The sequence below is a fragment of the Leptosomus discolor genome, unplaced genomic scaffold (genome assembly GCF_034619465.1).
Source record: "Leptosomus discolor isolate bLepDis1 unplaced genomic scaffold, bLepDis1.hap2 HAP2_SCAFFOLD_35, whole genome shotgun sequence".
In the NCBI taxonomy this organism is placed as follows: domain Eukaryota; kingdom Metazoa; phylum Chordata; class Aves; order Leptosomiformes; family Leptosomidae; genus Leptosomus; species Leptosomus discolor.
In genome coordinates, this window is record NW_028237764.1 from 120297 (window position 1) to 133626 (window position 13330).

A 13330-nucleotide genomic window follows, 5' to 3' on the forward strand; every position below is an offset into this window, starting at 1 on the left:
GGTAAGGAATGAGCCTTTGAGTGAGTCCTCCTGGGTGACGTTCCTGGGCACCTGAAAGAGAAGAACATCTCCAAATGCAGGCGGCATGGACTCACCAAGGGCGCATCCTGGGACACACGTGGTGCTGCGCAGGGAGCCCCCTGGGCCCTGTTCAGCTCAACACCTGTATCCATGGCCCAGAGGAGTCACCACGTTGAACAAGAACGAATGCCGCGTTCTGCACCTGGGGTGAAATCACGCCAGGCACAAGTACAGACTGGGAGAGCAGTGGCTGGAGAACAGCCCTGCAGAAAGGGATCTGGGCTGCTGGTCGACAGCAGGCTCGACAGGAGTCAGCAGTGTGCCCTGGCAGCCAAGAGGGCAAACTGCATCCTGGGGTGCATAGAATCAGAGAATCACAGCATGGTTTGGGTGGAAAGGGACCTTAAATATCCTCTAGTCCAACCCCCCTGCCATGGGCAGGGACACCTTCCACTAGCGCAGGCTGCTCAAAGCCTCATCTAAGCTGGCCTTGAACACCTCCAGGGAGGAGGCAGCCACAGCTTCTCTGGACAGCTATTTCCAGTCTCTCACCATCCTCACGGTAAAGATCTTCTTCCTCATATCTAATCTAATCTAAATCTGCCTCTTTCAGTTTCAAACCGTTACCCCTCATCCTATCACTACACCCCCTGGTAAGGAGTCCCTCCCCACTTTTCCTGTAGGCCCCCTTTAAGTACTGGAAGGCCACTAGAAAGTTTTCCCAGAGCCTTCTCTTCTCCAGGATGAACAACTCGAACTTGTTGGATGGGCTAGGATGGGCCAGTAGGAACAGAAGCTGAAGATCTATCCTTGCAGTGGACTAAGCCCCTGCAATGACAGTGGCCAGGGACTGCCTGCGTGGGAAGCGGCTCTCTGCGGAAGGCTCTAGTGGTCCTTGGGTTTCAACAGGCAAAACATGAGCCATCAGCAAAGGTGGCCAACTGCATCCTGGGCTGTGAGCAGGAGCACAGCCAGTGGAAGGGATTATCTCCCTCTGTTCAGCACTTTTGAAACCCCATCCAGATTACTGAGAAGGAGAGAGATTGGTAAACTGGAGGAAGTTCAGTGGAGGGCCACTGAGGCAGTCAGGGCTGGAGCACAAGAGCTTTGAGAAGAGCCTGAGAGCTTGGATTGTTCAGCCTTGAGAATGAAGATCTCGGGTGAACACACAGTGGTGTGGCTGACTCAGGCTCATGTCTGTGATCCAAGGCACAAGGACAAGAGGCAGTGGGCTGAAACAACAAAGGGTCAGACCAGACACAGGGAGAAACTTTTTGACTATGAGGACAGTCAAGGGCTGGAAGCAGTTTCCCAGGGAGTCTGCACCAGCTCTGTGCCAGAAAGGGATCAAGGCATGTTTAGATAAAGTCCTGAGTAATCTGGGCTGGCGCTGCTTTGGGCAGTAGGTAGGTCAAGACACCTGCTGAGGTCTCTTCCAGCCTGAATGAGGCTGTCCTTCCTTCCCCTTCATGTTTTCAAATTAGGGAAAGCTCTCAGGTTCTCCCTGACCACAGGAGTAATTCAGATCAGGCGCTGGGCTGCTTCACAGGTGCCCCCAAACACCCCTGACCACATCCTCTCCCCAACTCAAATTCCTCTATTTTTTTATTCTAGTGTCCTCCAAAAAGGACCACCTACCCTTTTAATCTAGAAGCAAGTGGCACCTCCCTGCACAGATGGTGGTGGAGGCAAACGCTTCTGCTGTGCCAAATGCTACAGCAGTGGCAACAGCCACAAACATTTCCCCAGAGCAGCCTCCTGGAGACACTGGCTGCTCATGGCTTGGGCGGGGGTATTCTTTACTGTGTAACCAACGGCTGGGTGGCCGGGCCCCAAGAGTGATGGTGAATGGACTTCAATCCAGTTGGTGGCTGGTCACAAGTGGTGTTTTTCAGGGCTCAGTATTGGGACTGGTCTTGTTTAACATCTTGATTGATGATCTGGATGAGGGGATCGAGTGCTCCCTCAGTAAACTTTCAGAAGACATAAAGTTGGGTGGGAGTGTTGACATGCTGGATGGTAGGATGGCTCTGCAGAGGGATCTGGCCAGGCTGGATTGATGGGCTGAGACCAATTGTATGAGGTTCAACAAGGCCAAGTGCCATGTCCTGCACTTCGTTCACAAAAACCCCGCGCAGCGCTACAGGCTTGAGGATGAATAGCTGGAAAGCTGCCCGGCAGAAAAGGCCCTGGGCGTGCTGGTCAACAGCTGGCTGAACATGAGCCAGCAGTGTGCCCAGGCGGGCAAGCAGGCCAAAAGCATCCTGGTCTGTATCAGCAACAGTCATGTGAGGAGGAGCTGAGGGAACTGGGGTTGTTTAGCCTGGAGGAAAGGAGGCTGAGGAGAGACCTTATCGCTGTCTACAACTACCTGAAAGGAGGTTCAAGCCAGGTGGGGTTCAGTCTCTTCTCTCAAGTGACAAGTCACAGGAGAAGAGGAAGGAGCCTCAAGTTGTGCCAGAGGAGATTTAGATGAGATATTAGGGCAAATTTCTTCACTGAGCGCGTTGTCGTGCACTCGAACAGGCTGCCCAGGGAAGCGGTAGAGTCACCATCCCTGGAGTTCTTTAAAGGACATGTAGATGCGGCACTTAGTGACACGGTTTAGTGGTGGACGTGGCAGTGTGAGGTGAATGGTTAGACTTGATGATCTTAAAGGTCTTTTCCAACCTAAAGTATTCTATGAGTCTCTTTTCTAAATGCCCCTATGCTCCTGTCAAGGCAGCAGCACAGACCAATGAGTGCTCAGGAGTTTCTTCTCATCAGGGGCCGGGCTGTCGAGGAGTGACTCAGCCCAAAATCTCATGGCCTTGGGTTTTTGAGAAAGCTTCTTCTCACAGCTGTCAGGTGGCCCAACAGACATGATGCTTGCTTGGATCCAGTACTTGCCGACATGGAAGAGCTGGACAGGGATGTTAAAAGCAGAGTCAGGCTCTGTTGTAATGACCCTGAAATAGGGGCAGGTCCCAGCTCCTGAGCAGAGTGTGAAAAGGACAGTAACAAGGGCAGACACAAGACCTCAGAGCTGTAGACTGTGGCCTGTTTGGGGGCCATTCGCTTGGGGATCTTCCGGACCGGAGCAGTGAAGGGCAGAGCACTGAGCAGGGCAGAGAAACACTGAAGGGCAGAGCACAAGTTCTGAGCACTGAGCAGAGCTCAGTCCAGCTGGTCTTTAAGGACAGCCTCCTGCCATGGCCCATGGGCATGTCCAGTTGACTCTCTCAAGGGATTTCAACGGCCCCAAGATGAGCTGGTGCTATGCAAGTTGCAGTTAAAGAAGAAACAAAGAAACTGTGGGGCCACTGTGGAATTTAGCAAGAGAAAGTGTGTCCTGGGTTTGGCTGGAATAGGGTTAATTTTCACAAGAAGCTGGGAGGGGGCACAGCCAGGACAGCCAAACCGAACTAGCCAAGCGGTATTCGATACCATGCTGATCGTAGAATCATAGAAATATTTCACTTGGAAAAGACCTCTAAGATCATCAGGTCCAACCATTATCCTAACACTACCAAGCTCAACTCTAAACCATGTACCTAAGCACCACATCTATATGTCTTTTGAACACCTCCAGGGATGGTGACTCCACCACCTCCCTGGGCAGCCTGTTCCCATGTCTAACCACTCTTTCAGGAAAGAAATTTTACCCAATATCCAATCTAAACCTCCCCTGGCACAGCTTGAGGCCATTACCTCTTGTCCTGTCATTAGTTACTTGGGAGAAGAGACCAACACCAGCCTCACTGCAACTTCCTTTCAGGTACTTGTAGAGAGCAATAAGGTCTCCTCTCAGCCTCCTCTTCACTAGGCTCAACAATCCCATTCCCTCAGGCGCTCCTCATAAGACATGTTTTCCAGACCCCTCCCCAGCTTCCTTGCCCTTCTCTGGACCTGCTCCAGGGCCTCAACGTCTTTCCTCTACTGTGGGGCCCAAAACTGGACACAGTAGTCAAGGTGTGGTATCACTGTGCTGAGTACAGGGGCACAATTGTGCCCTGTCACCTTCCATGTGTTCTGTCTAGTGATAGGACAAGAAAAGGTTATTCTCACGTCCATTTCTTTTTCTGACAGCAGAAATGACACAGCTGGCAGTCAGTGTCTGTGCCCAGCTGAGGGAGGGAACATCAGTGAGTCCTTCAGCCTGTTTGAGAGCAGGTTCCCCTGGAGCCCCAGGGAAACCACAAGGGAGCCCAGAGGGGGCAGAGAAAGGGCTGCCTTGGGCTGCTCCCCTGCTGCTGAGCTGGGCTGGGCTCCTGGGATGGAGGGAGCTCCTAGCAAGCAGGCAGAGCTGCAGAGAGACAGCTCTGCCCAGGAGCAGCTGCTCTGCGAAGCGCAGCAGGGCTGAGGGCACTGCCTGCAGGCACCAAGAGGAGAGAAGTGAGGCTGAGAGAGCTCAATGCCAGTCTGGAGGGGAAGATGCTGAGAGTTTCATGGAAAAGAAATTTTTACAGCCATCTACACGGTAAGTCTCTGGGTTCAGGGCAATGCAGCTGGTGTTTCTGGAGGGCTATCCAAATCCTGGAACACCCCACAGCACATAGAGTCTTTCACGAGGATTCCAACAGTTTCTCTAGTGTAGAGGAGGAGGACGTGCTCCAGGTGAGGGACTCCCTGCTGCCCCACCAGATGCACCGGGCATGATGACTGCCTTCTCTCAGGGACACCTGCGGGGTGTGAAGGTAGGTGTGCAGGCAGGGGTGCCCAGAGCTGCCCTTCGGAGCAGGGTCCCTGCACCCCAGGGGCTGTGTGCCAGAGCAGGGACTCTGCTGTCTGCCAGGGTCAGCTCTCAGCCTGCCCAGGGAGCTCCCCACGGCACTGTGGGGAGATGCTGTGGGTGGAAGGAGTGACCCCCAGCCAGGGAGGCTCCTTCTGCTGGCAGGGGGGAACTGCGTGGGTCAGGGCTGCTCCCAGCTCCAGATCACCCCCACAACATTTGCAGAGGCTCCTTCTGGAAAAAAAAGCATGTCAAGGAACTGTTCACCTGAAAGAGAAGAAATCTGGGCTGTGAGTTTTGTCCTCTTGTTTTGCTGGGTGGGCTGGGAGAAATGGGAATTTCTTTCTGCGTTGTGCACCAGGCCTTGAGACCCCATTTGTTGTTGGGACTTGTCTGAGCTGCTCATTAACCCTTGCCCACACAGAGATGTCCCTGGGCAGGGCCCTGCTGCCAGGAGGTGTCTGCAGGGCAGAGCTGTGGACGTGGCAGGTGGGATGGGGTCTGTGAGTGTGAGGAGGGAGGAGATGTGGAGAGAGAGAAACAGGTCCTGGCCAAGACAGGCTCCAGGAAGCAGAGACATGGGCAGGGAGGAGGAGAGAACTGCTCCCAGACATGCTGTGGGAAGGGGATTCAGGCATCTCCCTGCCATTCCCTTCAGTGCAGATGCCTTCCCTGGAGCAACCCACTGGTCTCCTCACTCACGCAGCAGAGCCTCTGCCCTTAATGTCAGGGGATTTGGACATGAGTTGCCTTCCCAGCAACCTGACGACCACAGAGGAGACACGCTCAAGTGTCCGACTGCATCTCCCTCTCCTGCCTCCACTGGCAGGGGGACTTTAGCATCTCATCTTCTCCCTGCTGCCCTTGTTCTTGCTGTTACACTCATTGGTGTGGGGGATGGAGGACATAAGTGCAGCTGAGACACCAACACGGCATGCACTGTTATTTTCCTGGTTTAGGCTGGGATAGAGGTATTTCTTCTTCATAGTACCAAGAACAGTGCTGTGTTTTGGATTCAGTATGTGATTTGATATGAGCAGAAGGTTGATAGTACACTGATGTTTTTAGCTGTTGCTGAGAAATCAAGTGGAACAGGGTTTGCTCAGAAAATGCCACCTTAATTTCTCACTGGCTTTTCCTCCATGGACAGGTCCGCATGCTCAGGAGCAGCAAATGTCCAACGCCAGCACCATCACCCAGTTCCTTCTCCTGCCATTCGCAGACACAAGGGAGCTGCAGCTCTTGACCTTTGGGCTCTTCCTGGGCATCTACCTGGCTGCCCTCCTGGGCAACGGACTCATCATCACCGCTGTAGCCTGCAACCACCGCCTGCACACCCCCATGTACTTCTTCCTCCTCAATCTCTCCCTCCTTGACCTGGGCTCCCTCTCCACCACTCTCCCCAAAACCATGGCCAATGCCCTCTGGAACACCAGGGCCATCTCGTACTCGGGATGTGTTGCCCAGGTCTTTTTCATTTTCTTTTTGATGTCAGCAGAGTATTGTCTCCTCACCGTCATGGCCTACGACCGCTACGTTGCCATCTGCAAACCCCTGCACTACGGGACCCTCCTGGGCAGCAGAGCTTGTGTCCACATGGCAGCAGCTGCCTGGGGCACTGCTTTTCCCTATGCTGTGCTGCACACAGCCAATACATTTTCACTGCCCCTCTGCCAGGGCAATGTTGTGGACCAGTTCTTCTGTGAAATCCCCCAGATCCTCAAGCTCTCCTGCTCAGACACCTACCTCAGGGAGGCTGGGGTACTTGTGGTCAGTGTCTGTTTAGCCTTTGGGTGTTTTGTGTTCATTGTGGTGTCCTACGTGCAGATCTTCAGGGCCGTGCTGAGGATCCCCTCGGAGCAGGGACGCCACAAAGCCTTTTCCACCTGCCTCCCTCACCTGGCCGTGGTCTCCCTGTTTGTCAGCACTGGCGTGTTTGCCTACCTGAAGCCCCCCTCCATCTCCTCCCCATCCCAGAATCTGGTGATGGCAGTTCTGTACTCGGTGGTGCCTCCAGCAGTGAACCCCCTCATCTACAGCATGAGGAACCAGGAGCTCAAGGACGCCCTGAGGATACTGATGACTGGTTGTTGTTCAGAAGCAAAAAGGAACTGCCCATCTTCTGCATGTCACTCGTAATGGAATGTCATTACTGTCACAGCATGTAGTTTTGGGAGGTTGGTTTTTTTGGTTTCTTTGGTTTCAGATTTTTGGTTATATTATTTTTTTCCACAAAAATGCTGTCGTTTTCATACTAGTTCTATGTCAGTGTCTGTCTGCCTTGTGTGCCCCACAGACTTTGTGTAAATAAGGAGCTGTGCTCTCCATGTGTTTAATCCAGATAAAGGACACTGCACCAAATTGTTTGTCTGAATTTCTTTCTGTAAGACCTTCTGTGAAGCTGCAGGGGCAGCTTCTGTGTGCTGAGGTGCAGGGGACAGCAGCCACCCTGAGCTGGGTCTACCTCTCAGCCTCACCAGTACGGCCCTAGTCACCACAGCCCTCTTACTCTGCAGAGCAGCACCAGCAGTTCAGGGTCTGTGGGGAGCCTGGGGAGGGGGTGCAGGAATGGCCGTCCAGGTCAGCAGAGATGAGTTCTGTAGGGAAAAGTCTCTGTGGGGAGATGGAATGTCCCAGGAGAAGAGCAGGGCACCGTGTGTGTGTGTGCAGGGGGGGACATGGAAAGAGAAACCCTTTGGTGTGGGTGGCAGCTCAGGTCAGGCTGGCCCTGTCCAGAGTCAAAAGGACCTTCCTGAGGATCCCCAGGGCCAGTTGTCTCCTGCTACCCTTGAGAGCAAGTTTGGCACGTGGTTCTGCAAGGTGCCTGTGGTGGGGATCTCCTCAGCATGCTGGCTGGATGAACGTTCTCGGTGGCCAATTTCTTGCTCTGGGACACGAAGGACAGGCACAGCGGTGCCTGGTCTGTGCCTGTACTCCCTGGACACCTTGGGTGAGCTGCCCCAGGCCCATCCTCACAGAGCAGCCAATAACAACCACCATGTCCAGCACTGGCCTCTCACCCCAGCTTGCAGAGGCTGCTTGTCCCTCCACAGAGGGACACCAAAGGACTAGGTCAGGAGTCCATGTTTGCATTGTACAGGACAGACGTAAGCATGCCCATCGTGTGTGTGTGGGGAGGTGATCCGGAGCAAGCACAAGGGTCATCAGCTCTTCTTAGGGGTGCCATGAAGGCCTGTGAGACAGACAGTGCCTTGAGGTCACTTCCCGTTGAGCGTAACATCCCCTGGGAAACACCTGAATGCAGCCCTGGGATGGGCTTCCTTGAACCAAGATCAGAAGTAGCGCCCTGGCTTGTGAAGGTGCTTTTGAGGCAACTGCTGTCTGAGTATGGGATAGTGGATGAAAGGCCATGTGGCTTGTAGAGGTGCTTGTGTTGTCCTATTTCCATGCAGATGTGAGTGGGCGGGAGGAGGCAGCTGGGTTGTGCAGGTGCTTGTGATGTCACTTGTGGCTGGGAGCTCTTAAGATCCCTTCAGTTCTCAACAAGCTGCTTGTGATGTCACATGATCCCAAGCAGGGTACAGGCCCAGAGGTGTCCCCTGGCATGTGCATCTCCTTCTGATGAACCTGGTGGCACTGTAGCTAGTAGGGCAGGAGCAAGCTCATGGCTTGTGCAGGTGCCTCTGATGTCGACGGTGGCTGAGCCCCATCTCCTGCCAGGTTCTGGCCTGGCCGATGCCAGCAGCTCCTGTCACATGGCTGCTCCTGCCCAGGGCTGTGGCTGGAGCATAGACAGACCCGCATTTTTGGGAAGGCCTTGCTGATCCAGAGCAAAGCCATGGCAGCTTCCCTACCCTCTCCTCCTGTCCTGTCCCCTCCCCTCCTTACACCCCTGCTTCCCCTGTCTAAGCAGGCTCAGGTCCTCGGCGCAGACCTGTGTGCTACGTGAACTCGCATTTCAACACCCCAGCCGCTCCTCGTAAGCCTGTTCCCCAGACCCTTCAGCACCTTCGTTGCCCCTCTCTGGACACGCTCCAGCACCTCAATGTCTTTTTTGAAGTGAGGGGCCCAAAACTCCACACAGCATTCGATGTGCAGCCTCACCAGTGCCGAGCGCAGGGGCATGAACACCTCCCTGCTCCTGCTGGCCACACCATTGCTGATACAGGCCAGGATGCTGTTGGCCTTCTTGGCCACCTGGGCACACTGCTGGCGCATGTTCAGCCGGCCGTCGACCAGCACCCACAGGTCTTTTTTGCTGCGCAGCTTTCCCGCCACTCATCCCCAAGACGTGGCGGGGGGTTGTTGTGACACCTGGGGGTCACTGTTTGTGACCAGTCAACATCTGGATGGAACTCCATTCACAGAATCAGAGAATCACAGAATGTTAGGGGTTTGAAGGGACCTCGAAATATCATCTGGTCCAACCCCCCTGCCAGAGCAGGATCACTTAGAAAATGTCACACAGGAAGGTGTCCAGGCGGGTTTTCAATGTCTCCAGAGAAGAAGCCTCCACAACCTCTCTGGGCAGCCTGTTCCAGTGCGCTGTCACCCTCACATTGACGAAGTTTATCCTTATGTTTTTCAGATTATTCTGTAGGGGGTTTATACGTTATGCTACAAGGGTATGATATGAATCACCAAGCTACCTGCTAAGGCGTGCTGCTAATTATCGAAACCATAAACGCAGTTCAGCGTATTTCTGTTGCTCTTGCAGCATCACCACCCAGCACCATTCTTGTGGTTTATCTCTTAATCCAGATGTTCCATCACTCATGTCTACAAAGTCATCAGGAGTCATCAACTCCTGTTTCTGTTTGCTGAAGATACTGCTGCTGATTTTGGGAGAAGAGAGGTTTCCTTATCTTAGTTGGACACTTGTTCTTCTTAGTAAGGGTGGGTGATAAGTCTTGAGTCTGGAGATAATGACGCAGCAATTATATGCTAATACTGTTCTTGGCTCCCCAAAGGCCTGTGTGGCCTCACTAATCTATATCATAGTTTGAAGAATCTCTCTGCCCTATCCACCCTACGGATCCTTTCCAGGTGGAATGGGGGTGCGTCATGTCTGGGTTGTCAATACACAGATGGCAACGTGGCCCTGAGGGTCCAACCCGGCATGTGGGATTTTACTCATGAAGATTTAAGGATGCTGAGAGGAGATGTGGTGCTTGGGAGAGAGGTTTGTTTGTGGTTAGCCTGGCTCTCATAGAAGTAGGGAAAATCGCACGACAACAACCAATCGTATTAAGAGGCCTGTTTAAAGTTATAAAACCAGTTACTACTGGGACCTCCCCCCGTGACAGAGTGGCCCAGAGAGCTTTCGGTTTAAAAGAGGTATGCCCAGATCGAACACTACTGTAACATTTTCTCAGGGATCGGAAGAGCTTTAAAAAAACTGACTACAGAAGTACTGGAGAGCCGGGACGGAAGCCAAGATAAACCTGCCTCAGTCATTTGGGTGGCTCCTGATCATTCTCCCATGATCAGTCAGTAAGTGCTTGTTCACTGACGCTTCTGCCAAGAGAGAAGGAAAAGCGTGGAGATATCGGGCAGTGGCACTCCATACCTCCTCCGAGCAACGTATTGTAACAGAGGGAAAGGGCAGTGCCCAAGTAGGTGAATTAATGGCAGTGTGGAGCGTTTTCGGCATGAAGCACAAACTGCTTCTCCTGTCCATGTTTATACCAATCCCTATGCTGTGTTTAAGGGATGTACAGAATGGCTTCCTTTCTGGGAGCAGAATGAATGGGGGGTTAACAGAGTTCCAGTGTGGCAAAAGGAAAGATGGCAAGACCTCTTAAGCACTGCAAGCCAAGGGAATTCTGCTGTGGGATGGGGAGCTTCTCATCAGGGAGATGGGGGTTCAGCGGGGGAGTGGAAGAACAGAGGTGATGAGGTAGCAAGGCTAGCCCCTGTGCAAACAGACCAAATGACAGAGGATTGGGAACGCCTGTTAGAATGGTTGCATGTAAAGCGCAAACACACAGGGGCTAAAGACTTGTATCATGAAGCCCTTGCCTGAGGCTGGCCTGTCACCACAGAAATGTGTAAAACCTGCACATTGCCTGGGAACAATGTCATACACGGCTAAAAAGGCACCCTTTAGAGGGTGACCCTCTGCATTTGCGGGAGGGTAAAGGCTTGTGGGATGCCTGGCAGGTGGGTTATATCGGCCCCTTTAAGAAATCAGAAGGAAAACATTTTGTGCTGGTGGGAGTGGAAATAGCATCAGGACTAGCTCAAGCAGAAGCCTTTAACAAGGCTATGTGAGAAAACATTGTGAAGGCATTGCGAGAATGGTTTGGAGCTTTTCCAAAACCCCAAGAAATACAATTTGATAACGGTTCCCATTTCACCACCAGAGTTGTACATGATTGGGCAGCAAGTGAAGGGATTAAATGGACCTTTCACACCCCATATTACCCACAAGCCAATGGGATTGTAGAAAGAACTAATGGCCTCTTGAAATGGCTTTTGAAACCACAAAGGGGAAATTGTGATGTCCGTCCTCTGTGGGAAGCAATTAAAGGAGTAAATGACAGATGAGGGGTAAATGGATGCCCCAAAATCACCGCCTTTTGCCCAAAGGCTCCTTCTTTGGTTCCCTTATCAAAGGAAACAAAGGACTCTAAGAATCCAGCTCACTTCCCAGGACGGCCTTTACTGGTGGAACTTCCCATCATGCGAAGCTCTAGTGGGTTGTTTGTCCATTATTCCTCTAGGTATCCCTTTTTTCAGCCCTTCCATCCACAAATCGACCCTCTTTCTTCGTCGCTCACTGTCTGACCATCTCCTGACCAGGTTAGAGACTTTTCCTGGGGTTTCTCTCCAAATGGGTACCTCCTCGGTTCACCTGATTCACTTAGATTCTTGTTTGAGGTGGCTCGGCACAGGGCTGTATTTCCTTCCCTAATTAATTAATTCTTGAACAACCTCTCCCCAAGTCCATACTTACCTACCAGGATGTTTGCAGTCTGGGGTGACTGTTCGTTCCAGTGCCACTGTGACTCGGTCATCACTTGCGGTGGCTCTCATTTGGCCTTGCAATTGAATTCCCATGGCCTTCAGGGACTCTGGGAGCCCTCGGATGAGAGGAGTCATCCTCTCTGGGTCCACAGGAATCATCATGGGTGACTCCTGATTAAGTTTTAATGCCCTATCACACATCATTTGCAGAGAAACTGCCTTTTGAACACTCTCTACTAATTGATCTGTAGATCCTATGATTGCCAGTGGACCTCCTCGTTCTAATGGATTGAGACCTCCTGCCCAGTAAGTAACCTGCTGAGTCAGGGACCAGGGAGCCCTACAGTTCCCTGTAGTCAAAAACACTCCAGGTCCCCAATATCCCTCAGCTTCCTTTTCTGTCAATAAGATCTGGTCTCCCTTGGTTAGAGAGACCCTCCACACATATTCTGTTTCCGATTCCTTTGACATGTGGCCATAATCTTTTTTGAGTTTTGCCAATGCAGTGGCCGTAAATGGCACTTCTTTAGTCATGACCTGAGGCACATCATCCTCTCCATCACAGATACAGTCACTTTTAATCAATGGTCTCAACAGGACGTCTAATTTGTCCAACCTTTCTTTCAATTGAAACAACTCAGCTTGGGGATAAGTCGGCAGAGGGGTGACTCCCTCGGCTTTCTTTTTGGTCGCCGCAATGGCATCGGGGTCATCTGTGTCTGCTAAGAGTCGATTAATTAATTCCTGTCTCAGCAGAGCCACTTGAGACCTCACTTCTTCTAATTGACACTGTAATGTTTTGATCAAACCTTGTTGAGACTGAATCAACTGGGTTTCTGCCATATGGTTTTGTTCCTTTTCCTCAACTGCTGCAATGAAAGCAGCACCTAATCCAGCACATAACATTCCTTTCCCTTTTCCTGCCCGCACACGGGCTGCATTTTGTAAACATATCATCCGATCTGTCACTGCTGAAGGATTAAACCAATTCTTTTGAGCCCATTCTAAGCCAGAAGAAGATGGTTTTGACTTTTGCTTTTCCAAATACTTCAGTAACACCCGACGTTCCTGTGTTTCTGGCATGTCTTATGGGTTCAGACATGGGTCTGGGAGTTACGATTTGGGCGGACTTAACTTCTACTATTTGCTCTCTTAACAGCCCCAAAAGGTCAAACTTCTACACGTCTGACAAAGGCCAGAACAATGTCTATTTGCCAAGGTGGTATTAGACAATACACAACCAGCAGTGGGCAGGTCCAGGCAGGCAGGTCTCCGCTCCACTCCTCTTTGCTCCTCTTCATTCTGCTCCACTTGTTCTCTTTTTACTTCACTCCAGAGGCTACCGAGGGTCCTTTTTGGACCATAGTCCCACACCAATCCGATGTGATGTGTTGGGGTCAAGCAGTGAGATCCAATCCAACAGCGGCATGTTGCTTCCACGCGCCGATCACGAGCTGGCAGTCTATGCAACCTCCATTACACAGATGCGAGCTATAGCACATCAGCTGAACAAATTCATGACTTTAGCTGTTATTGCATAGCGACAAAAAAAGGTGTTTCCAGGAAGCCATGTCGTCTAGCCCAGGGTCCTACCACGTCTGTCGCTATGGCGACTTGAGTCTACTTCCTCTCCAAAACCACAAGGTACGAAGTTTGAGACAAACATAA

General features: G+C 51.9%; 1 protein-coding gene and 1 pseudogene across 1 annotated transcript; one reads left to right on the top strand and one right to left on the bottom strand.

Annotated features, from left to right (window-relative positions):
- The first annotated feature begins 5890 nt into the window (after positions 1-5890).
- On the top strand, positions 5891-6871 carry LOC147412872 (olfactory receptor 14C36-like). The gene has a single exon (XM_086480752.1). It carries the CDS (start codon positions 5906-5908, stop codon positions 6869-6871), a length of 966 nt encoding a protein of 321 aa, XP_086336878.1. The 5' UTR covers positions 5891-5905.
- A 4683-nt stretch (positions 6872-11554) lies between these two features.
- On the bottom strand, positions 11555-12745 carry LOC147412873 (uncharacterized; annotated as a pseudogene).
- Positions 12746-13330: the final 585 nt, after the last annotated feature.